The following is a 22,648-nucleotide window of genomic DNA, read 5'->3' on the forward strand; positions in this document are numbered from 1 at the left end:
AGCAGCAGGCAGCGAGCGCATACCCTGCGCGGTGCATCCAGCGCGGCCGCCGCAGCCTGCGGTGTGCCCGGGGCCAGCGGTGCCCAGAGCCCGGGCCTGGCACCGGGAGACACCACACGCATGGGGCAACAGGGCTCCCAGCGCAGGAGCTGCCACGGCTGTGCCAGCGGGGCCACCAGCCTCGGAGAGGGGACATTGCCCGGCCTCCTCGCGCCACAGCAAGTGACCATTGCAGTCACAGGGTCCGTCAAGGGGGACAGAGGACGGGAAGGTTTGGCCATGGCGTCACCAGCTGGTGCCCTGCACCCTGGTGCCTCCAAACCAGGAGACTCGCAAATGGAGGAGCCAACGCGACATTAAAGCAGCTGTCACAGGCAGACACAGCGCACCCGGCACTCCTTGTGCTCTGGCTTCCCCCGGCGCTGAGCAGCACGGGCGCAGAGCCTGACAGCACATCGATGCAGACGCCACCCGCACACGTCCCGCCGGGTCACAGGCGGATCCCACCCCAACGCCGAGAGCTCGCCATGCCCGGCACAGCCCCGCGGCACAGCCTCGGCAGCAGAGCCAGGGCATGTCTGGCACAGCGGCTCGGCCTGGCCACGAGGCGCCTGTGCCCGGGCACGTGCCAGAGACTGCACCCACCAGCAACTCGGCTGGCAACGGAGCGCGTTGGTGGGACACGCACAGAGCCGGGCAGCCTCGTGGGATAACGCTGCCGTCCTGCCCGCCGGCCTCATCGCCCCCTTTAGCTGGGACTTCTTTAACAGGAACAAATCCAGCATGGCAAACCTGCAGGCTTGGCCCAAGAGGGCTCAAGCAAAGGGCTGAGCTTCCGGATGCCGCTTCGGATGACCACACCTTGCCGGGCACGGCGTGGCACGGCGCGGTGTTCCCGCAGCGTGGCTCTTCCCTGCAGCACGGCACAGTGTTTCCCTGCGGCATAGCATTTCCCTGGCACAGCACAGCGTTTCCCTGTGGCACGGCACTTCCCTGGCACGGCACAGTGTTTCCCTGCAGCATGGCACAGTGGTTCCCTGCGGCATAGCATTTCCCTGGCACAGCACAGCGTTTCCCTGTGGCACGGCACTTCCCTGGCACGGCACAGTGTTTCCCTGCAGCATGGCACAGTGGTTCGCTGCGACACGGCACAGTGTTACCCTGCAGCACGGCGCTTCCCTGGCATGGCACAGCATTTCCCTGCACCACGGCACTTCCTGCGGCACGGCACAGCGTTTCCCTGCGGCACAGTGCTTCCCCGCTGCCCACCCCCGGCTCACGGAACACGGTGGGGCCACTCCTCAGCACACCAGCTCTGCCACGTCCACCGCGGCGTGCCCACAGCCCCTTTCCCTCATGCACAGCGAGATCCTCGCACCGGGGCAGCGGCTCTGCCTGGAGCTGCGGCTGAGCCGCGCTCGGATCTGCTGCCCCCCGGGGGTGAGGGTCCCGGCACAATCCCCCCGCCTGCTCTTGGCATGTAAATCTGTGACGGTTCACCGGGTCCAGTCCCTTGTTTCCAGGAGAACACAGCCCAGACCCCTCCGTCTGCTGCCCACATGGTCTCCACGCACCGCAAACACCCGCCCGCCCGCCCCAGCTCCAGCCCCGCTCCCTGCTCGGCGCAGCGCGCGGCGGTGACGGTGACGGTGACACTCACCCGCAGCACGTTCTCCCGCTCCAGGACGATCAGCCTGCGGCTGACGGTGTGCAGCAGCCGCTCCAGGATCAGCTGGACGTGCTTCTTCACCTGCACCTGCGAGGCACGAGGTGTCACAGCCGGAGCACCCCGCACGGTGCCACAGGAGGGCATGGGTGGCAGCACCATCACTGCAGCCACGGCAGTTGCCCCGGCGGCACAGAGCTGGCACGTGGCCCCCGCCCCGCCGGCACGGGTGCTGACAGGCTGGGCTGGGGCCATGGCAGCGCCATCGGCCCTGCGGCACTGCCGCGGTTAGCGCGGGTCACCAAAAACGGCAGGCGAGGAGGGGGCAACGTGTTCACAGCGACTCTTGGCAGAGGAGCCGGGATGGGGACACGGGGTCCTGGGCAGCTGGGGAGCCCCGCGCAGGGGGAGCAGCTCTGCTCCGGACGGGACGAGCCCCGTGCCCGGGACCCTCGGCCGGGGCACCAGGCGGCTCTGGTCCGTGGCGGTGACACTGCCAGGAGGGACAGGCCGCGGCGCCTCGGGAGGTGGGAAATCACGAGCTGACTAAAGATTCATCATTTATGTGAAATAACAGCACAAAAGGCTTGTCCGCACCAGCACAGCCGGTGCAGCTCATTCCGTCACCGCGGGGGTGGCAGCACCACCGCTGGAGCTGAGCAAGGTGACGCTCTCCGCTGTAAACATGGGGCTCGGGGTCTCTGCACAGCTCGGGCTCATACACCGCCCTGGGGACGGCTGGGGACGGCGGGACAGCTGGGGCTGGCAGCACCCGCAGGAGGCAGACAAAGGCAGGGTTCAGCTCCTATGACCTGAAACTGGAGCAGGATCCTCCCCCACGAGCATCCTGACCATCCTATTTTAGGTCAAAACGTTAAGGCCAAAAGGAGACGTTTCAACCCAATTTCCAAGCTTTCCCATCCCCGCTCGGGCTCCCAGTGCCATGGAATTCCGCAAGCCCCGTCACACAGCCCTGGGCCTTCCCATGTCAGCGCGAGCACCCACAGCACCGGGGCAGGATCCCACACGGGGAGACATGACCGCCGGTCACGCTGCCGGGGTCACCGGCTGTCACCACTGCGCTTGATCCTTTGTGCAGGGCTCCCAGCACTGCAAACCCACGGGCTGTCCTCCCAGCGCTGGGGAGCAGCGAGTTCCTGCCGTGAGGGGACGCTGCTGGGCGCCCCCGCAGCCCCCAGGGCCATGAGCCCCCTCGCTCCTTGCGGAGCTGGAGCGGCGCGAGACCACCTGCTGCTGCACGGCACCAAGGCTGCGGGGCCAGGGCAGCGGTCTGCGCACAGACACCCCCAGGACAGGACAGGGACACGGGGTAGGTCACCACCCGCCAGAGCCATACAGAGCCCCAGCCCCTCCCCAGGCCCCTCCCCGGCCCGACCCTGTCACTGCAGCAACCCCACCAGCTCCGAGTGACCACACAGGGATTGTCACCACAGCTCCGAGTGACCACACAGGGATTGTCACCACAGCTCCGAGTGACTGCACAGGGATTGTCACCGCAGCTCCAAGTGACCGCACAGGGATTGTCACCGCAGCAGTGCAGACAAGCCCGTCACAAACACGCAGGGGCACCCGGCTCCCTCCCACCCGCCACGGGGCACTCACCAGCTCCATGTCCCCGCGGTCCCTGTGCCGTCCCTCGCCGGCACCACGCTGCGCCCGCAGCTGCTCCGCTCGCTGCAACACACAGCACCGGGACATGGGGCTGGCGCCCAGCACAGGGGACCCTGCCCCACCGGAGGCCACCTGGGACATGGGACATGTGGGCAGCCAGGCCCCCCCAGCAGGGCCATGCCGTCAGACACCCCATGAGCCCCAGGGGTCACCAGGGCCTCTGGTTTTGGTGCCCCATGACGCGGGAGAGTCATGTGGTCAGTGCGGGGACAGGCGTACGTGGGGCAGTGCGGGGACAGGGGTACGTGGGGCAGTACGTGGGGCAGTGCGGGGACAGGCGTATGTGGGGCAGTGCGGGAATAGCCGTACACGGGGCAGTGCGGGGATAGGTGTCCCTGCCTGTGCCCCTCTCCTGCGGGGACAGCGGGGGCACGGCCATGCACCCCCTTGTTCCCAGGGCCGTGCTGTCCTTGGCTTGGTGGCCTCTTCCCCACCGCCAGGACTGATGGAACTCACCACACACCAGCTGAGGGGGAAATCCAAGGGGCTTTGCCCGGTTTGGGGCAGCTTCTCACTGGGAAGGGGCACCAACAGTCCCTTCTGACTCTGGCTGGACCATAGCTGGCCCCAGCCACCCCGTGGCCAGTGACTTGTGCTCAGTCCCACTCGGAGGGGCTCAGGCAGGTGATGTATGAGGTGACGGCTGGGGAGGGCAAAGGAGCAGCAGAGCAGACGGGCGTTACCTTCTGGGCCCTGTACAGCACCTCCAGGATGCTGCTGAGCAGCTCGATGCAGGCGTCCTCCTCCTCGCCCCTCTCGATCAGCTCCCGCAGGACGGGCACCACTGTCTGCAGCAGCAGCTCCCGGCACTCTGGGGACAGGTGGGACACACGGGGCTGGCGGGGGTGTCAGCAGCTCCCGGCACAGGAGGGGACCCGGAGGAAAGGGACCAAGAGGACGGACAGGACCAGAGCACGCCTGGGCTGGGCTGCGACCCACGCACATGGAGCTGCCAACGTGCACCCCACATGGACCCTGCATGGACCCTGCAGGCACATGGAGCTGCCAATGTGGACCCTGCACGGACCCTGCATACACATGGAGCTGCCAACGTCCTCGGGGGGAGCAGGTTTTGGGAAAACACCAGACCTGGTGGGCAGGTGTTACACTGTGACCTCCCCTCTCTGCTAAAGCGAACTCAGCCTCAACAGCCTCCTCTGGACCTCCCTTGCTCCAGCTCACACCCACGGACCCGTCCCGAGCCGGCCCGGCTGAGCCCCCGCTCCGTCCTCCGCTCGCACAGCGACTGCCTTCACAGGGTCGGTTTACCTTAAACAGCGGCTGTGTCTTTCAAAACCTTTTCTCCAACTTGTTGAGATTGTTTAAGTCCCGAGTCTGCCCCCAGCACACCCGCGGCCACTCCTCTCTCGCAAGGCAGAATTCACCCCGTTTGCTCTTTTCTGCATCACCCGTGTCCCTGCTGAGACACCCAACAGCCCCGGGAACCTGCTCCACAAACCCCTCCGCTCTGGCAGCCCCTGACACCGTCCCAGCGACCCCCGGCGCTCCCGAGGGCAGCACCACCGGGACCCCGCTGTCCCCTCACCGTAGGACTGGAACACCTTGCTGGTGACGATGTCGCGCAGGGACTGCAGCTTCTGCTTCAGCAGCCGCTGGGGCGGCAGGTTCCCGATGAAGTCCCGCAGCAAGGCCCTGCGGCCGGGACAGAGGGGTTAAGGAGCGCTGATTTAATGAGAGGTAAAGAGCCCCAGTCGCTCTGCAGCCCCGTTCTGCTCTGGGAAGGGAAACCCAGCCCCTCCGCCTGCTCTTGTCCCAGCTGGGTGGCATCAGCCCGTGTCCCCACCAGCCACCCCGAACAGGGGTCGCTATGGGACGAGGTAACTGCAGGATGGGGATCGCTGCGGGATGGGGATCGCTGCGGGATGGGGATCGTTGCGGGATGGGGTCACTGTGGGATGGGGGTCGCTGTGGGATGGGGTCCCTGCGGGATGGGGTCACTGTGGGATGGGGTCCCTGCGGGATGGGGTCGCTGTGGGATGGGGGTCGCTGTGGGATGGGGTCCCTGCAGGATGGGGTCGCTGCGGGATGGGGATCGCTGCGGGATGGGGTCACTGCAGGATGGGGTTACTGTGGGGTGGGAGGCTGAGGGGCTGTGGCAGGCACAGGCACAGCCACAGGCACAGGCACAGGCACAGGTACAGCCACAGCCACAGTGCAGAGCAGGGCCGGGGGTGCGGAGTGACAGGACCGTACCCCAGCACCGAGGAGTCGAGGATCCCGAACACGTCCCCCAGCACGGACGGCAGGAACTTGAGTGCCGCTCCCTGCGGAGACACGAGGGTGCCCTGCGCCGGTGCCCGGGGGACAGACGGACGCCGCGTGGGCAGGGAGTGACCCTGGCTGCGGGTGCTGAGCCGGCACCCGCGCCCTTCGCCCGCTGGTCACAGCAGCTGCCAGCCTGTCACCCATCGCCGTCCCCAGGAGGGGACACCGGGCCGGGAGCCACCTGGTGCCCCAGCGCCTGGCACCGCCGCCGTCCCACAGCCCGGCCGTCGCTGGGGCAGCCGTGCCTGCACGTCACTGCGGAACCGCGCGACCCCGGCACGAGCGCCGGTCCGGCCGTGCCGCCCGCGGGCATTTCCCGCTAACGCCCTGCGCGGCCACCTCCAGGACCGAGGGCCGGCCCGGGACCCCAGGGAAATGCCCATCCAGCAAGACGGTTCTGCACTTGAAACTCCTTTTTAGAACAGAGAAGATATCTTTTAAGGAAATGAAAAGTCGTTATTTTAATGAACTTACGCAATGCTAATTTTAAGTCAGAATGCAGTGCGAAGTCAAGCAGTTGTTAGTCTCGCCTGTTATGTCAGTTATCTCAGCCTGTCACATTCACAACTTCAAAAAGCAACAGCTAAATTTGCCTTTTGTTATTAAACTCCATGCTGAGTACGGCTGCACTGATTAACGTTAATTACCCTGCCTGCTCCCACCGCTGAGCGGGCCCGTGGCCAGCCCGCGCTCTGCGCTGCGAAGGCACCGGGTTCGCTTCTTAAACCAATCTGACAGACGTTCCCATTCCTGGGGACTCCTCTGGTGCTACAAGACTTCTCCGTACCGGCGTCTACGCCTGAGAGAGCACTCCCTGCAGAAACCCTGTCCAGCTTTCACTGCGGCTGCCGCGGCACCTGCAGGACAAACCGTCTGTTGTCCGCACCGGGAATGGGCTGTCCCAGCCGGGGTTCTGCGGCAGGATCGTGTCCGGCCGGCCACGACGCACAAACCGTGTGCGAGTCCCCAGCTGTGGGACAGTGGTGTCCCCTGCCCCCGGCTCCTGTCCGTGTGTCCCAGGGACGCTGCTCCCTCCAGCTCCTGTCCATGTGTCCGTGTGTCCCTGGGAGAAGCGCTGCAGCCATTAGCCGCTCTGCCTGGGACTGATCAATAGTTGCAGCTGGAACATGAGTGGGCAGAGCGGGATGAAGCCGCCATCAGATCTCTCCGGTAGCGCCGCGGGTGCCGGTGCCGGAGCTGCCAGCTCTGCCGAGCCGCTGCCACGGCCAGCCAGAGGACACGAACAAACGTCCAGGACACGGCAGAGGAACCGTGGCCGGGTGGCTGTGGTCAGGACACCGGGAACACCGCAGGGCCCTCGGAGCCCATCACCGGGCATTTAAAGTTAAGGGATTTCTTGCTTTTAAGACCATTTTCTGATTCTCACTTCCACACCGGTTAATTCCATCTGGGCACCCTGTCCTCACTGAAACCCTTTGCGGGTGATGTGGCAGAAAAACCCCATCACCGTGACACCGCGGAGCGGCAGAGCCAGCAGCGAGCACCGAGGGGGACGAGTGACGGCGAGGGACACCCGGCTGACACCACGCTTGGGGTGAGGTGACACCGCGCACCGCAACACGGCCGAGCACAAAGCCACGCTCAGAAACACCAAACACACGAATGCCACAAAACTGAGGACGTTAGAGTCGGGAGGCAAGGAGCAAAAGTGACCGGGGAGGTCAACAAGAAGCCACCTGACGCCACCCCACTCTGACGGAACCCGTCCCCTTCCTGCCCTGGAGGAAACCGCGCAGGGCTGCCCAAAGCTTCGGGCTCTGCTGCTGCCAGTGACCGCAGCCAGCAAGGCGGTTTGCACCGCGACAGCTCCCGCTCGGCAGCCGGGGTCCCACTGCACACTCCGGCTGCTCCCGGGAGGAAGCGCCACCGGGCTGCGCAGGCCTGGCACCAGCACCAGCACCAGCGGCACCAGCACCAGCACCAGCGGCACCAGCACCAGCAGCACCAGCACCACCACCAGTAGCACCACCAGCAGCACCAGCACCAGCACCAGCACCAGCACCAGCACCAGCACCAGCAGGGGCCAAATCCCCGAGCCCCGTCCCCAGTTTACGACAGGCTGCTCTGGGCAGAGAGCGGCTCCCGCTGAACCCTCACCCTGAGCCAAGGGATCCTGCCCCGAGCCACAGCGGTGCCACAGCACATGAGGAGATGCCATTTCCCAGCTGGTGTGTTACCGACGCCGGGCCACCGTGCACAGCCACGGTGCCTCCGGCAGCCGCAGAACCGCAGTGGCGCTGCACCAGGACACCCTCCCGGGGCTGCCGGCTGAGCCCAGGGCTGCCCAGAGCTGGGACGCCCGCCAGCCGAGCGACCGGGGCCTCGGCTTCTCCAGCTAATCACACCGACCGTGCCCAGCTGCGGCCTCGGCGCTCGGGGCGAAGCACACGCAGGTCTCCCCGAGCCTCAGCGGGACACACGCGGCTGGGTCCCAGATGCGGCTTCACCAGCCCCTAGATCCCAGATGTGGTTTAGTCCGTTCCTGGATCCCAGATGTGGTTTAATCTATTCCTGGATCCCAGATGTGGTTTAATCCATTCCTGGATTCCAGATGTGGTTTAATCTATTCATGGATCCCAGATGTGGTTTAATCCGTTCCTGGGTCCCAGATGTGGCTTCACCAGATGTGGCTCCTGGCTGTCCCCTGCCTCCTCCCGACAGCGGCAGCAGGCGGGTCCGTGCCTGGTGGCAGAGCCAGCAGCACCACCTGTGCCGGGCGGTGACCCTGCCACCCCCGTGTCCCCCACGCTGTTCTTTGCCGTCACCGCTGCTCCCCACCCCAGGCCCCGGCAGCTGTGGTGACGGGATGTGCCGCAGCCGGGTGACCATGGCAGAGTCTCTAGAGCAGCAGCACTGAGGTGGAAATCAGAGAAACATCACAGGGAGAGGCGCGGGAGGGACAAGGCTCCTCTTGGCCTGACGACAGCTGTGCGTTGGTCTTCAAACTACTTCTTCTTTTGTAATCAGGTTAATTTATAAGGAATTATCTAAGAATGCCGTGAAATAACACAACGCAGGAGCTCCGGCTGCCCCTGCGCACGTCCCGGCCTGCAGCCGCGGTCCCCACAGAGTACAGCCCATCCGCACCCTGCACAGCGCCGAAGTGACACCGACCGGCCCCGGCACCGGCTCCGCCTCCTGGCACCAACCGCACGAGGCTCCGTGGGTCACGTTCGGCTGCCACCGGCACCGTCACACCGGCGGCTGGAGGAGCTCGACACCGGCTGCCAGCAAAGGACGCAGCCGTGCCGCAGCGACACGCAGTGCAAAGGGCATCGCTCCCACTGCCCGGCCCCGTGCCAGCCTGGTCCCCCCACACCAGCGCTGACCCCCGCGGCCCCGGCCCCGCCGTACCTGGGACAGCAGCGTGGGACCCTCCAGCGGGGACTCCATCAGCTGGTTCAGGGCCAGGAAGAACCGCTGCAGCGAGTGCTGGAACTCGGCCATCTCCTTGCCCTCGTACAGCCTGCAACAGCCAGAGTCACCGCGCTGCCGCCGCGCCGCCCGGCACCGCCGTGTCACCCGCCGGCCAGTTCACTGTGCTCCGTGGTAACCATTTGCCACAGCTGGGCCTAGCGGTGAGCGCTGGCACAGCCCCTGTCCCGGCACGGTCACTGTCCCAGCACGGCCCCTGTCCCGGCACAGTCACTGTCCCGGCACGGCCCCTGTCCCAGCACGGTCACTGTCCCAGCACGGCCCCTGTCCCGGTACGGCCCCTGTTCCAGCATGGTCACTGTCCCGGCACGGTCACTGTCCCAGCACGGCCCCTGTCCCGGTATGGCCCCTGTTCCGGCACGGTCGCTGTCCCAGCACGGTCACTGTCCCGGCACGGTCACTGTCCCAGCACGGCCCCTGTCCCAACACGGTCACTGTCCCGGCACGGTCACTGTCCCGGCACGGCCCCTGTCCCGGTACAGTCACTGTCCCAGCACGGTCCCTGTCCCGGCACGGTCCCTGTCCCAGTACGGTCACTGTCCCGGCACGGCCCCTGTCCCAGCACGGTCACTGTCCCAGCACGGTCACTGTCCCGGCACGGCCCCTGTCCCGGTACGGCCCCTGTCCCGGTACGGCCCCTGTCCCGGCACGGTCACTGTCCCAGCACGGTCACTGTCCCGGCACGGCCCCTGTCCCGGTACAGTCACTGTCCCAGCACGGTCACTGTCCCGGCACGGCCCCTGTCCCGGTACGGCCCCTGTCCTGGCACGGTCACTGTCCCGGCACGGCCCCTGTCCCAGCACAGTCACTGTCCCAGCACGGCCCCTGTCCCAACACGGTCACTGTCCCAGCACGGCCCCTGTCCCGGCACGGCCCCTGTCCCGGCACGGTCACTGTCCCGGCACGGCCCCTGTCCCGGCACGGTCACTGTCCCGGCACGGTCACTGTCCCGGCACGGCCCCTGTCCCATAACGGCCCCTGTCCCATAACGGCCCCTGTCCCATAACGGCCCCTGTCCCGGCACGGCCCCTGTCCCATAACGGCCCCTGTCCCATAACGGCCCCTGTCCCAGCACGGCCCCTGTCCCAGCACGGCCCCTGTCCCGGCACGGCCCCTGTCCCGCCCCAGGGCCACCAGCAGTAGCACCGCAGCTGTGCAGAGTCACCCGCACTAGAGGCTGCTCCCCCGCAGTGCCGGTGCACACGCTTAGATGTGACCCCACAGGCACTCCTTTTGATTTATACAGACCCTTTTCCATTTTACACACCGAAGTCCTGCGGGGGGGCTCAGGATGTTCCCAGCTGGGCAGGACCCCCCTGCGCCCCCTCCCCAGCGTGACCTGCGAGACCGCTGCAGCGCAACCCCAGCGCGGGGGAGCTTCAGCTGCGAGACGAGCAACGGCCTCCAGCGGGACTGAGAGCGGCCGATCGAACGCACGGGCGTAAGAACAAAGTCAGCACAGTGACCCACAGCGAAACCCAACCCCGGGCGCCTCTGAGCGCCCCCGCCCTGCGCCCCCACCCAGCGCGGGGACGGGCGGGAAGCGGGACAAAACCCCACCTGCCCCGCACCGCCACCGTGGCACCAGGGAGGTGTTTGGTTCCGAATCACGTTCTGGTTTCTAATTGTGCAAAGAGCAGCAGAGCAAACACGATCTGTCCGGTTTTGCTGTTTAAATTGAGTCGGGTTCTTGTGGCAACTTGGCTGCTTTGACTCGTAACTACAGCTGGACGGTTCTCCTTTCGCATTCCCCTTCCCCGCCTGGTGCCCAGCCCGGGGAACCCCTGGATTTGGCCGTGGGAACAGCCCCGGGTCCACTTTGGGCACCTCGGATGTGCCCCAACACCCGGGCTGAGCTGCAGCCCGTTCACAGCCCCGCGCTGAGCCCCAGGCAAAGCAGAGCTCACACTGACTCGGAACCTGCCCCGTCCCGCAGACCCCGGCCCCCATCTCCCCACTGCCCCCGACCCCCATCTCCCCACACAGCCCCCGGCCCCCATCTCCCCACACAGCCCCCATCTCCCCACACAGCCCCCGGCCCCCATCTCCCCACACAGCCCCCGGCCCCCATCCCCCCCACAGCCCCCGGCCCCCATCTCCCCACAGCCCCCGGACCCCATCTCCCCACAGCCCCCAGCCCCCATCTCCCCACAGCCCCGGCGGATGCCGCGCAGGGGTTGCCATTTGTGAGCGACCCGCTGGGTTTTCCGCAGCCCCACTTTTAACACACGTGCCCACAACTCGCTGCGGGGAGTTCCAAACTCACCCCCCTAAACTCCCGCCTACAAAACTCCAGTTCTGTCGTAACGAGGGCACACAGGAGCACAACACACTGTTTTAACCGCTGTAAGACACACCGTCAGCACTGATTTCTGACACTAGCTGTGCGATGACTCAAGCCAGAGCAGGGTAAAGCACTCAGGGCACAGCTTGGTTAAGCCAAGCTCAGGGCTGGCTTGAGCTGCTGCAGCAGACGGGGGTCAGCGCGGTCTTTAGTTCGTCACCAGCCCTTGGTCTGGGGGGTTGTCAGGAGAACTGCCCAGCAGAGCCCATCCCGGAGCCCGGCGCCTCCGCGCTGCCAGCACAGCGGCTGCTCCCGCCCCGGCCCGCAGCGGCAGGCTCCGCGTGCGGCCGGGCTCGAGCCGCGGCACGGGAACCGCGGCACAGGAATCCTGGCACAGAAACCCTGGCATGGGAACCCCAGCACGGGAACCCTGGCACAGGAACCCCAGCACGAGAACCCTGGCATGGGAACCCTGGCACAAGAACCCCAGCACGGGAACCCCGGCACGGGAACCCCGGCACGGGAACCCCGGCAGCACCCATGGCAAGGAGGCAGGAGAAATCCCCCGCTCAGCTCACAGAGCAGACTGGCACAGACTGCGATGGAACCGTGCTGGACGGGGCTCCCTCGGAAAGGGACGCACTGCCCGAGAGCCCCGGCGCTGCAGCCGGAGCGGTGACAGCCTTCAGGGACCCTGGTGAAGTCCTGCAGAAAGGGCCATGGGGACAGCCAGCAGCTCCGGGGTCCCGGTGGCACAAGTGGCTGGCTGGGGGGCAAGGGGACAGTCCTCGCCAGGGCACAGGAGAGGGGACGAGGTGGCCGTGGCAGAGCCCGGGGGGGCTGCGAGCTGTGGGGCAGGCGGCTGTGGGGAGACAATGGTGACAATGGTGACAGCGAGTGACACCAGCTCCCCCCACACATCAGAGAGCACGACCTGGCGGGGCAAGCCCTGAGGTGACAACAAGCACTTCCAGGAGAAGTTTGTCCCCGCGGTGGCAGCCGAAAAGCAGAAGCGGCCGGAGGAACTGCAGGGAGGAAGCGCGAGCGGGGGGTCACGTCACCCACCGTCTCACCAAACTCGGCTGCCCCAGCCCCCAGGGCAGGAGGGGACCAGGAGCCCCGTCCCCACACCGCGGCCACACGGGCCGGGCGCCGGGGCCACCGTCCCCGCAGCCCCCGGGATCCCCGTACCACAGCCGGAGCTGACCCCAGCGGTACCGCACACAACCACATAGATACAGCGATCTGCAGCAACTTATCCGAATTACAATCTAAGTCTTCTAATTACAGACTGTGTACAAATTGTAGCACTCTTTGAAGTATTCAGGAGATCTGAGGAGTCCGTGTTATTGCAGTGTTAAGATCGCTAAGATAAAGGGAAGATGAATAAAAACACTAAATGTCTTCAGGGATGTCTCAATTCCAGAGCAAAATAATTGACAGGACCCTTTGCAAATGTGCCACGTAATGAATTCTCTCTGCCAGGAGTTCCATAGGCTGGGCAGTTTGCTCTGTCTTCTCCCGTGGCGAGGAGGCAGACACCTCGGTCAACGCTAGAGCAGCCGGGGCTGGAGCAGCCGCCCGGCCGTGACGTGGCCCCGGGGCGACAGTGCGAGCGACGGGGAACGCGCCAGCTGCTCGGGGAGCGCCAGCAGACGCCGAAGCCAGACAGCAAAGACGAGGTGGGGACAGTGAGGTCTGAGAGCCCCGGGGGTGCCAGGACCCCCACGCAGCCCCGCACCGCACACGGGGCCCCCGCGGGGACACTGACACCGGCACCTCCACAAGCGCCACCCCGGGATCACCCACCGGCCAAACCGCAGCCCCCGCACAGGGCGACCGCGCCGCTCTCCAGCACGGGCTGGCACTGCCGCAGCACAGGGACCCTCCTCCCGCCTCTCCTGGGCCGCTTCGGCTTTCGGCGCCGTGTACGGGGAACGAAAGAGGAACGTAACTGGCTATTTCTGGTAACGCCGCTGGTTGTGTTTTCGGTTTTGAGCGCAGCAGCACAGCCGGGCTCAGCCGCGCCTGCCCGGGGAGCCTCATCTGTCCCGTCACTCGGATTAGGACGGGAACCTCGAAACCACAGGGAACAAATGAAACCAGGTGTGGGGAGGGGTCTGGAGATGCCGGGGGGACCTTGACCTTACCCTCAGCAGCAACAAGGAGCCACCGAGGCTCCCACCCCTCACCCCACATATCACAGGACCACGGGGTGGTTTGGGCTGAAGGGACCCCAAAGCCCATGACTGCAGTGTGCCAGGAGCCGGGGTGCCACCCTGGGTGCCACATCTGGCCCGAGCAGCCGGCACCGGCTCCAGGCAGGTGGAGGCGCCAGTGCCGCATCCCCCAAGCCAATAGTCAGCACCAACACCGCTCCTGCAGCACAGAGACCCCCGGGACCCTTCCTCTCCCTCCCCAGGGGCTGGCACAGCACCCGGCAGAGCGCGGCACCAGACCGGTGCAAACCATCGCCAGCACTTACTGGGCAAAGAGGCGCCGGGAGCGGACGATGAACTTGAACACGTACTCCAGGGCCTTGAAGGTGCGCAGGAGCGGCTCGCAGGGCTCCCCCCGGCTCGCATGCTCCACGTACTGCGTGAGCACCGAGAGCAGCTTCCTGCGGGACGGGGACACATGGCCAGGGCTGGGACACACGGCCAGGGCTGGGCAGAATGGGGACACACGGCCAGGGCTGGGCAGAATGGGGACACACGGCCAGGGCTGGGCAGGATGGGGACACACGGCCAGGGCTGGGCAGGATGGGGACACATGGCCAGGGCTGGGCAGAATGGGGACACACGGCCAGGGCTGGGCAGAATGGGGACACACGGCCAGGGCTGGGCAGAATGGGGACACACGGCCAGGGCTGGGCAGAATGGGGACACACGGCCAGGGCTGGGCAGAATGGGGACACACGGCCAGGGCTGGGCAGGATGGGGACACACGGCCAGGGCTGGGCAGGATGGGGACACACGGCCAGGGCTGGGCAGAATGGGGACACACGGCCAGGGCTGGGCAGAATGGGGACACACGGCCAGGGCTGGGCAGAATGGGGACACATGGCCAGGGCTGGGCAGGATGGGGACACACAGCCAGGGCTGGGCAGAATGGGGACACACGGCCAGGGCTGGGCAGAATGGGGACACACGGCCAGGGCTGGGCAGAATGGGGACACACGGCCAGGGCTGGGCAGAATGGGGACACACGGCCAGGGCTGGGCAGGACGGGGACACACAGCCAGGGCTGGGCAGAATGGGGACACATGGCCAGGGCTGGGCAGGACAGGGACACACAGCCAGGGCTGGGCAGAATGGGGACACACGGCCAGGGCTGGGCAGGACGGGGACACACAGCCAGGGCTGGGCAGAATGGGGACACATGGCCAGGGCTGGGCAGGACGGGGACACACAGCCAGGGCTGGGCAGAATGGGGACACATGGCCAGGGCTGGGCAGGACGGGGACACGCGTGGCCGGGGTTGGCTGAGCAGCCTCGGGGCAGGCGCTGAGCCGAGCTGCACTGCCCGCCGGGCACTGCCCGGGCTCCAGCCCCATCCCAGCCCTGTCCCTCCCCACACCCGTGGCCCAGCCCCATCTCCCCTGTCCCCTGTGCCCGCACACACTTGTAGGCCAGCGTGGCGCTGAAGTGCTGGCGGATATAGGCCTCCAGGACGGCGTTGAAATGCTGGAACTTACTATCAGCCACCAGCCCCACGATGAAGACCTGGGGAGCGGCAGGGACACGCTCAGCGCGGGTGGGACACCTGGGGACAGCCGGGTGGCCAGAGCAGCACCGACCCCCCGTGAGGCTGCTGGGACCCCAGAGCCCCCTGCACACCCGCCCAGCCCGCCGGGACAGACAGAGCTCCAAGGCCAAGAGCTCCAAACGAGCCCCGCGGCCCCAGGAATCTCACAGGCAGTTTGCACAGAGCTCGCCCGGTCACCGACCCGATGTCCCAGGGGAGTCACCACAACCCCGGCCCTGCCCGGGGCCGTCACTGGGGCTGCTCCTGTCTCGCTGCAAGAGAAGCACCTTTGGCCCTTGCTAGAATTGTCCCCTGCAGGGACAGTGTCCCCATCAGCCACGGCCCTGCCCTGCGTGGGGTCAGCCGGGCTCTGCCGACTCGAGGCACCGCGGTGGAGCCGGGGGGCTGCGGGCCCTGAGCACAGCTCGGGGGTCAGAGCAGTGACCCCATCTGAAACCACCCCGGGGCCCATCCTGCACCCGCCTTGGGCTCCGGCAGGGTCAGACCCGCGCTCTGCACTCGCAGGGACGCAGGTCCTGCTTACCAGGGCGTCGAACACAAGCGTGTCATAGACATCCGTGTGCGAATTCTCCATCATGATGGAGAACAAGGCGTCCAGCGTGTCCTGGAGGAACTGAGGGAGACAAGAGGACGTGAGGGCTCAAGCATTCACTCTCAGCACCGTGCCAACACGTCCCCAGGAACTTTCACAGCGCTGTGTCCCCAGGGAGCAGCCACGCGGGGACATGGCTGGCAGGTGAGGGTGGGAGCCGGGGAGGGAGGAGGTGGAGGGGAAGAGCTGCTGTACCTTGATGACCTCCCCGCCGTCCACGTGCATCAGGTTCTGGAGGTTCCCGGCGAGCAGGCTGGGCTGCGAGCGCCACTTGAGCAGCCCCAGCAGGTTCACTGGGCGGGAGGACGGGACACTCAGCTCGGCCTCACCCGCCGCCCGACCCCACCGGCCCCCAGCGGCCCCGTCCCCGGGGACAAGGGATCCCCGCTGCTGGCCCCGCGCAGGGCGGGCACAGGGCAAGCGCCTGTTGTGACCGAACACCCATCGCGACTGAGCAACTGTGGCCCCATTGTGCCAGGAGCAGCCAGAACCCCCGGCCCCGCACAGCGGCTGCTGGGCCCCGAGAGCTCCCTGACCTCGTACCAGGAAACACAAAGCCCGGCGGGAGAGGGGCTGGTCTGCAGAAGCTGTAACCGCGCTGCTGCTGCTGCTGCCGGGAGGGAGTTAATGCAGCAGCCATAGCCCAGCCCGGCTGGCGCTGAGCCGCAGAGGCCCCAGCCCTCAGCAGGGAGGGGTCACAGTGCGCTGTGTCCCCAACCACAGGGCTGCGGTGTCCCCGAGCCCTGTGCCAGGACCACTGTGTCCCCAGCTGTGTCACTGCGCTCCAGCACCAGCTTGACACAGAGTTTGTGTCTGTTGGCCTCGCAGAGGAGCTGCTGGACAGGGGAACCCGTTGTCCCACTGCCCATCCCCTGTCCCAGTGCCACTGCCACCGGTGCTCCTGGCAGCACCCAGCACTCCCGGCAGACGGAGACGTCACCGCCGGGCGTTCATGTCACCACTGCTCCCTGCCAGGCCCAGGGGGAAGCGTTTGGTAACGCCAGCCGTTGCCAAGGCTGCCAACTCGTCTTGGTTCTGCCACCTCCCAAAACATTCTGTACAGGGCAAAATGCATCTGCAAACACTGCTGCGTCTGTGCCGAGGAGGCTCGTGCGCTCTCGGCTGGGATGAGCTGCACAAAGCGCCCGGCGCTGGAGCCAGAGCACTGCGAACAGGTGTGGAACAGGAGTGCCACCGCCGCCCGGGCTGCGCGGCCGAGGAAGGTCACAGAGCACCCAGCAGCTCGTCCAGCGGCTCCAGCCCCGGGGCAGGACCAGACCCAACCCCATCTGCAGAGTCCGGGCGGCCAAGGCCCTGCTGAGCACCCGCGGCCCCGGCAGCAGCTGCGCACCCGGCGCTGGGAGCACCTGCAGGCAGCCTGTGAGTGCTCCTCCTCATTCCCACACCCGCAGCACTGATCTGCTGTAACGCAGGAGGCTCGGGAGACAGAGAAGCTGGAAAACCCTAATGAAAGAGGAGAAAAGGAGCAGCTCTCCCAGTTACAGCCCCGAGCTATCGACCCAGCGACACGCAATCAGAGCTGGCGGCAAACCACAGCCCAGCCCAACCCGGTGATGTGGGCGCCAGAGCAGCACGGCACAGGGCAGACGGCGGTGGTGGCATAGGGCAGACAGTGGCAGTGGCACAGGGCAGGTGGTGGTGGTGGCACAGGACAGACGGCGGCAGTGGCATAGGGCAGACGGTGGCAGTGGCACAGGGCAGGTGGCAGCGGTGGCACAGGGCAGGAACAGTGACTCAGACTGCTGGCCCGCGGGCAGGGCAGTGGAGCCAGGACAGCGGTGTCCCAGCCGCAGGCGTCCCTGCCCAGTACTGCCCCTCCCCAGGGGACACAGTCCACCAAAGCACCATGTCCCACAGATGCACCATCACCGTGTCCCACAGCTGCACCGTCATCACGTCCCACAGCGGCACCATGTCCCACAGCTGCACCGTCACCATGTCCCACAGCGGCACTGGCACCGTGTCCCACAGCAGCACCATGTCCCACAGCGGCACTGTCACCATGTCCCACAGCAGCACCGTGTCCCACAGCAGCACTGTCACCGTGTCCCACAGCAGCATCTTCACCATGTCCCACAGCAGCACCATGTCCCACAGCAGCACTGTCACCATGTCCCACAGCAGCATCGTCACCATGTCCCACAGCAGCACTGTCACCATGTCCCACAGCAGCATCGTCACCATGTCCCACAGCAGCATCGTCACCGTGTCCCACAGCAGCACTGTCACCATGTCCCACCGTGGCACCGTGTCCCAAAGCGGCACTGTCACCGTGTCCCACAGCAGCACCATGTCCCAAAGCGGCACCATCACCATGTCCCACAGCGGCACCGTGTCCCACAGCGGCACCGTCACCGTGTCCCACAGCGGCACCATCACCATGTCCCACAGCAGCACCGTGTCCCACAGCGGCACTGTCACCGTGTCCCACAGTGGCACCATCACCATGTCCCACAGCGGCACCGTGTCCCACAGCGGCACCGTCACCGTGTCCCACGGCGGCACCGTGTCCCACAGCGGCACCGTCACCATATCCCACAGCGGCACCGTGTCCCACAGCGGCACCGTCACCGTGTCCCACAGCACTGGCAGCGCTGGCAGGCGGCAGCCGCAGAGCCGCTGCCAGGAGCGGAGCAGCCCGGGGCCGGACGCCGCGGTGGGGGACACACGGCCCTGCTGCCACCCCTGCAGAGCCAGCACTCACCGTTCTGGGTCAGCTTGGTGGAGCAGACGAGCGTGGAGATCTGGAAGCTGTCCCGCGCCGACACCGTCAGGCCCGGCGTGGCCCCGCTCATGCGGAACGAGGAGCCGGACAGGAGCTTCGGCTCGGGCACGTTCCTCACCGAGGGCAGGGACAGGTACGCGCTGGCGTCCTCCATCCTCCTGCTGTCACCCTGCAAGGCAGAGAGGGGCTGGCACCGGGCAGAACAGCCCGGGACCCCCATGCACAGAGCCCCTGTGCTCAGTTCTGACCCCACGTCAAGGCCCCTGCAGGGACTCGGCTGTGCGGAACGGGGCAGGGCACAGAGGTCAGCAGAGCCGGTGGCTCCCACTAACGGCATCCTGACAGCTGGGGACCTCGGGCTCACGGGAGACACTGGGACACGGAGCCGGACAGGGATCCGCTGCCTGCGCTGCGGAGCTCCGAGCACCCACCAGAGCTGCTCCCTGCGGGACTCCGTGGGAACACAGGGACGGCCGGCCCGGAGAAACACGGACCCCACCAGAGCCCACACGGAGGACACGGGAACCGGCAGGGGAAAAGCACGGGGTGGCCGGTGACACAGAGGAGCTGGGGCCAGGCGGCAGCACCGGGAACGGAACACACGGCTGAGCACGTGGACACGGGCAGGACACGGGCAGGCAGCAGGACACGGGCAGGTGGCCAGCACAGTCCCACAGCGTCACTGACACCAGCCCGATGGGGCAACTCCTGCCCGCGCGGGCACACCAGGGTCCCTCCACGGCACAAAAGAGCCCATTTCTCTGTGTCCCCTACTCTAAAATAGAAGAATTAAGATGACGTTACAGCCAGGAGGACCCACTGGGTGACTTTCTAAAGACCCTTCGTTGCTCGCTGGCGACACTGGGGTGTGGGGGTGTCCGGGCCGGGGGGACGCGCGAGGACGGGCGCAGCGTGCGGCTGCCGGCTCGGCAGTGCCGGCTCACAGCCCGGCAGCCCGTGGAGCACCCGTCCTGCCGGCAACCCCGCATGATGGAATCCCCCCGCCGAGGGGCGGCTGAAGATCACACTCTGTTTGCTGCTGGCCTTCCCCCGGGCGCGCAGCCCACACGCGGGGGGCCCCGAGGGCACGGAGCCCTCGCAGGGTGAACCCGCTGCGCTTCAGACTTTTCCTGACCAGCGCGAGATCAAGAGGTCTGAGGAGCTAAAAGCTCCTCATTCACATTCCTCTGGCGAACAGATACAAAGATGAAATAGCTTCTGACTTCCAGGATCAAGCCGCGGCGTTTGCCAGGAAGAACAGGAGTCGGCCGGGGTGAGGACAAAGCGGCGCACGTGGCTGTCACCGCTCGGGGGCCACCAGGGAACATGACGGTTCAGCGAGGGCAGCGACAGCCCTTTGAGGAGAAGCCGCAGCAGCAGGGGGGAGCGCAGGGTGCGACCGCGCTGCCCTGGCGGCACCGGCACAGCCGCAAGCTGCTCCTGCCGCAGCACCGGCTGCCGAGGGAACAGTTGCGGAGAGCCGGGACCATGCCTGCAGCTCTGCAGGCCACCACGGCGTTCCACCAGTCTGGGTGTTTTGCCCAGAAACACCAGCAGGAGGGACCCAGTAACGATTTCAAAGGCACAGGAGCTGCCGGGGAGGGAATACGCAGCTCTGTCCCGTCCCCGGGCCGGCCGGGCACCATGGGTCCCTGCGGGAGGGACAGTGGTGTCACGAGAGCGGGACGTGAACAACGGGAACGGCAGCGCCGGGACGGCTCGGGGACAGCTGGTGCTGCCCAGGGCAGGAGGGGGGTGGGACAGCCCAGGACAGACAGACAGACACTCAGCCCCTGCAGGGCAGCTACAGGAGTGTGGGGCGGGAGCACCCTGGGTGACACCTTGTCACACCCACCACACGTCCCTGTGACGCAGGACAACGGTGCCCTGGCAGCAGCCACCCTGCGGGGAGATCCCACAGCTGCAGAAACAGCGTGGGGGGCCAGGAGGGTACCGCGGCGATGAAGAGGAGTCAAAGAAGAGGAAGTGATGAAGAGGAGGCGGTGAAGAGCAGGACCTCCTCCATCGAGCCCACGGGGAGCACAGGCCGAGGCGGGCTGCGCAGCTGTCACAGCAGCCGGGACGCAGACCTGCTCGCCCACAAAGGTGGTGGCGTGGGGAGGGAGGCGGGTCAGCCTCCAGGAACGGGTCACAGCACCAGGAACAGCAGGAAAATCACAGGAACTCCAGCTAAATGCAGAGCAGCCCAGGACCGAGGGGGGACAGCGGCCCCCAGGAGCCCGGAGCTCCGTGCTGGTGGCGAACACTGCGGCGGAGCCGACGCACCGAGCCTGAGCTCGCCCGTGCGGGGCACCCGCTCACGCCTCCCGCTGCCCTGGCAGAGCCGCCCGGCCGGGAGAGGGGACACGGGGCGAGGGGACAGCGCGGCCACAGGGTCTGTCACGCTCCAGCCTCGCAGCTGACTGCATTTTTTCCAAACACTGAATTTTCCCTCCCTGCGTTCTCTGCTCTCAAACAAAAAGCGAGGGGTTTTAGGTGGAGGAAGCCTGGTGAGATCAGGTAAAGCGCAGCAAATATCTTCACGGGGACGTTCCCTCCCAAGTCAGCTCCATTTAAGTTACCATTGTCTAAACAAAACTTGTCATTCGCAAAGGAGCCACGTGGAGATTCGAGATGCCATGTGCTGGGAGCAGTGGCAGGAGCCCACATCACCAAGGACAGAACGGACAGGGGGGAGGGAGGGACCGGGAAGCCTCGGGGACCCTGGGGACGTGTCACCAGCACGGTGGCTCTGGCAGGGGCTGGGAGCCCACCCCGCAGCCTCCCCGCGCCGGGACTCTGCCTTCCCGCACCTTGTACAGAACCAGGTCGTGCTCCCCGTCACGCAGCGTCGTGCCGTCCGGGCGCATCAGCTTCACAAAGGCCATGGAGAAGATCCGCTCGCTCTTGTCCTTGGCTGGGGGGACAAACGCAGGGTGAGGTGACCCGGCACAGTAGGAGCCCGAGGCTGCACCGCACGGGCAGGGAACAGCAGCACAGCCGCAGCGGCTGCAGGGAAATGGTGGTTCTTGTCCCGGAGCCCACGGGCTGTGTCCCCGGCAGTGGGACCCCCGGCACTGGGGAGAAGCTGCTGCAGCCATTTGGGAAGCTCACATGGGGAGAGGGGACAGATGGCAGCGATGGCCGGTGTGCGGCCGGAGGAGCTGCCAGCCCCTGCGTGTGCTGCCCAGGCCGGGGCCACCAGAGACACTGCTGCGGGGACAGAGGGGCATGGGGCTGGCACAGCTGGGGACAGGCAGGGCGTGGGGCTGGCAGGGTTGAGCTGGCACAAAATCGGGCCACCCAGCAGCAGCTGCAGGTCCCCGCAGTGGCCCCGGGGAAGGTCCCTGCACCGGAAGACATGCCACACCATGTCCCATCATGTGGGGATTCAGAGCTGCAATGGTGCAGCCTGTGGCACTGCAGCCCAGGGTGTGGGTGCGGGTCTGGGATGCAGAGCAGGGGGCTGGGATGCAGAGCAGGGGGCCGGGATGCAGGGTGCAGGTCTGGGATGCAGAGCAGGGGGCTGAGGTGCAGAGCAGGGGGCTGGGATGCAGGGTGCAGGTCTGGGATGCAGAGCAGGGGGCCGAGGTGCAGAGCAGGGGGCCGGGATGCAGGGTGCAGGTCTGGGATGCAGAGCAGGGGGCTGAGGTGCAGAGCAGGGGCTCAGGGAGCCGGGCACAGACACAGCACCCGGGCAGCAGCTGCTGCTGGAGGTCGCGGTGTCCCAGGGCTCTGCTGCTCCCACGAGCAGCGGGGCCGGAGCAGCGCGGGGCTGGCCGCCTGCCCCCCACACATGAGCGCAGCACCCCACGTACCCCGCACAGTGTCGGGGGGGCTGCTCGTGGCCCCGCACTCCCGCAGCCCCGCTCCAGTGCAGCCCCGCTCCAGTGCGGCCCCGCTCCAGCGCAGCCCCGCTCCAGCGCAGCCCCGCACTCCCGCAGCCCCGCTCCAGCGCAGCCCCGCTCCAGTGCAGCCCCGCACTCCCGCAGCCCCGCTCCAGTGCAGCCCCGCTCCAGCGCAGCCCGGCCGGGAGCTGCTGGGGGAGAGCTGAGCAGACACTTACAGTCATTGGAGGAGCGATGCCGGAAGGTGAATCTCAGGTGGGTCTTGTGGACGTCCTCGATGGGAACAGCGATCTGAGCGAGAGCGGGGGCG

The 22,648-nt window shown here is 66.7% G+C and overlaps 1 protein-coding gene across 8 annotated transcripts in view; it reads right to left on the reverse strand.

Annotated features, from left to right (window-relative positions):
- The window catches only part of LOC102085717 (dedicator of cytokinesis protein 2-like), a 75,158-nt gene that overhangs the window by 40,456 nt on the left and 12,054 nt on the right, over nt 1–22,648 (reverse strand). For all 8 annotated transcript variants that reach the window (XR_010472001.1, XR_010472000.1, XM_065060039.1 and 5 more), the window contains exons 16-28: nt 22,557–22,629; nt 21,304–21,407; nt 18,470–18,659; nt 15,940–16,037; nt 15,676–15,765; nt 15,009–15,109; nt 13,870–14,004; nt 9,020–9,131; nt 5,573–5,643; nt 4,905–5,011; nt 4,042–4,169; nt 3,290–3,361; nt 1,661–1,756 (exon numbers count right to left, since the gene is read on the reverse strand). Coding sequence is in view for 6 of the 8 variants with exons in the window: in XM_065060039.1 (XP_064916111.1) it covers nt 1,661–1,756; nt 3,290–3,361; nt 4,042–4,169; nt 4,905–5,011; nt 5,573–5,643; nt 9,020–9,131; nt 13,870–14,004; nt 15,009–15,109; nt 15,676–15,765; nt 15,940–16,037; nt 18,470–18,659; nt 21,304–21,407; nt 22,557–22,629 (1,377 nt within the window). In the remaining 2 variants the exon portion in view is untranslated. The remainder of the gene's footprint in view (nt 1–1,660; nt 1,757–3,289; nt 3,362–4,041; nt 4,170–4,904; nt 5,012–5,572; nt 5,644–9,019; nt 9,132–13,869; nt 14,005–15,008; nt 15,110–15,675; nt 15,766–15,939; nt 16,038–18,469; nt 18,660–21,303; nt 21,408–22,556; nt 22,630–22,648) is intronic.

The sequence above is a fragment of the Columba livia genome, chromosome 4 (assembly GCF_036013475.1).
Source record: "Columba livia isolate bColLiv1 breed racing homer chromosome 4, bColLiv1.pat.W.v2, whole genome shotgun sequence".
Taxonomy (NCBI): Eukaryota; Metazoa; Chordata; class Aves; order Columbiformes; family Columbidae; genus Columba; species Columba livia.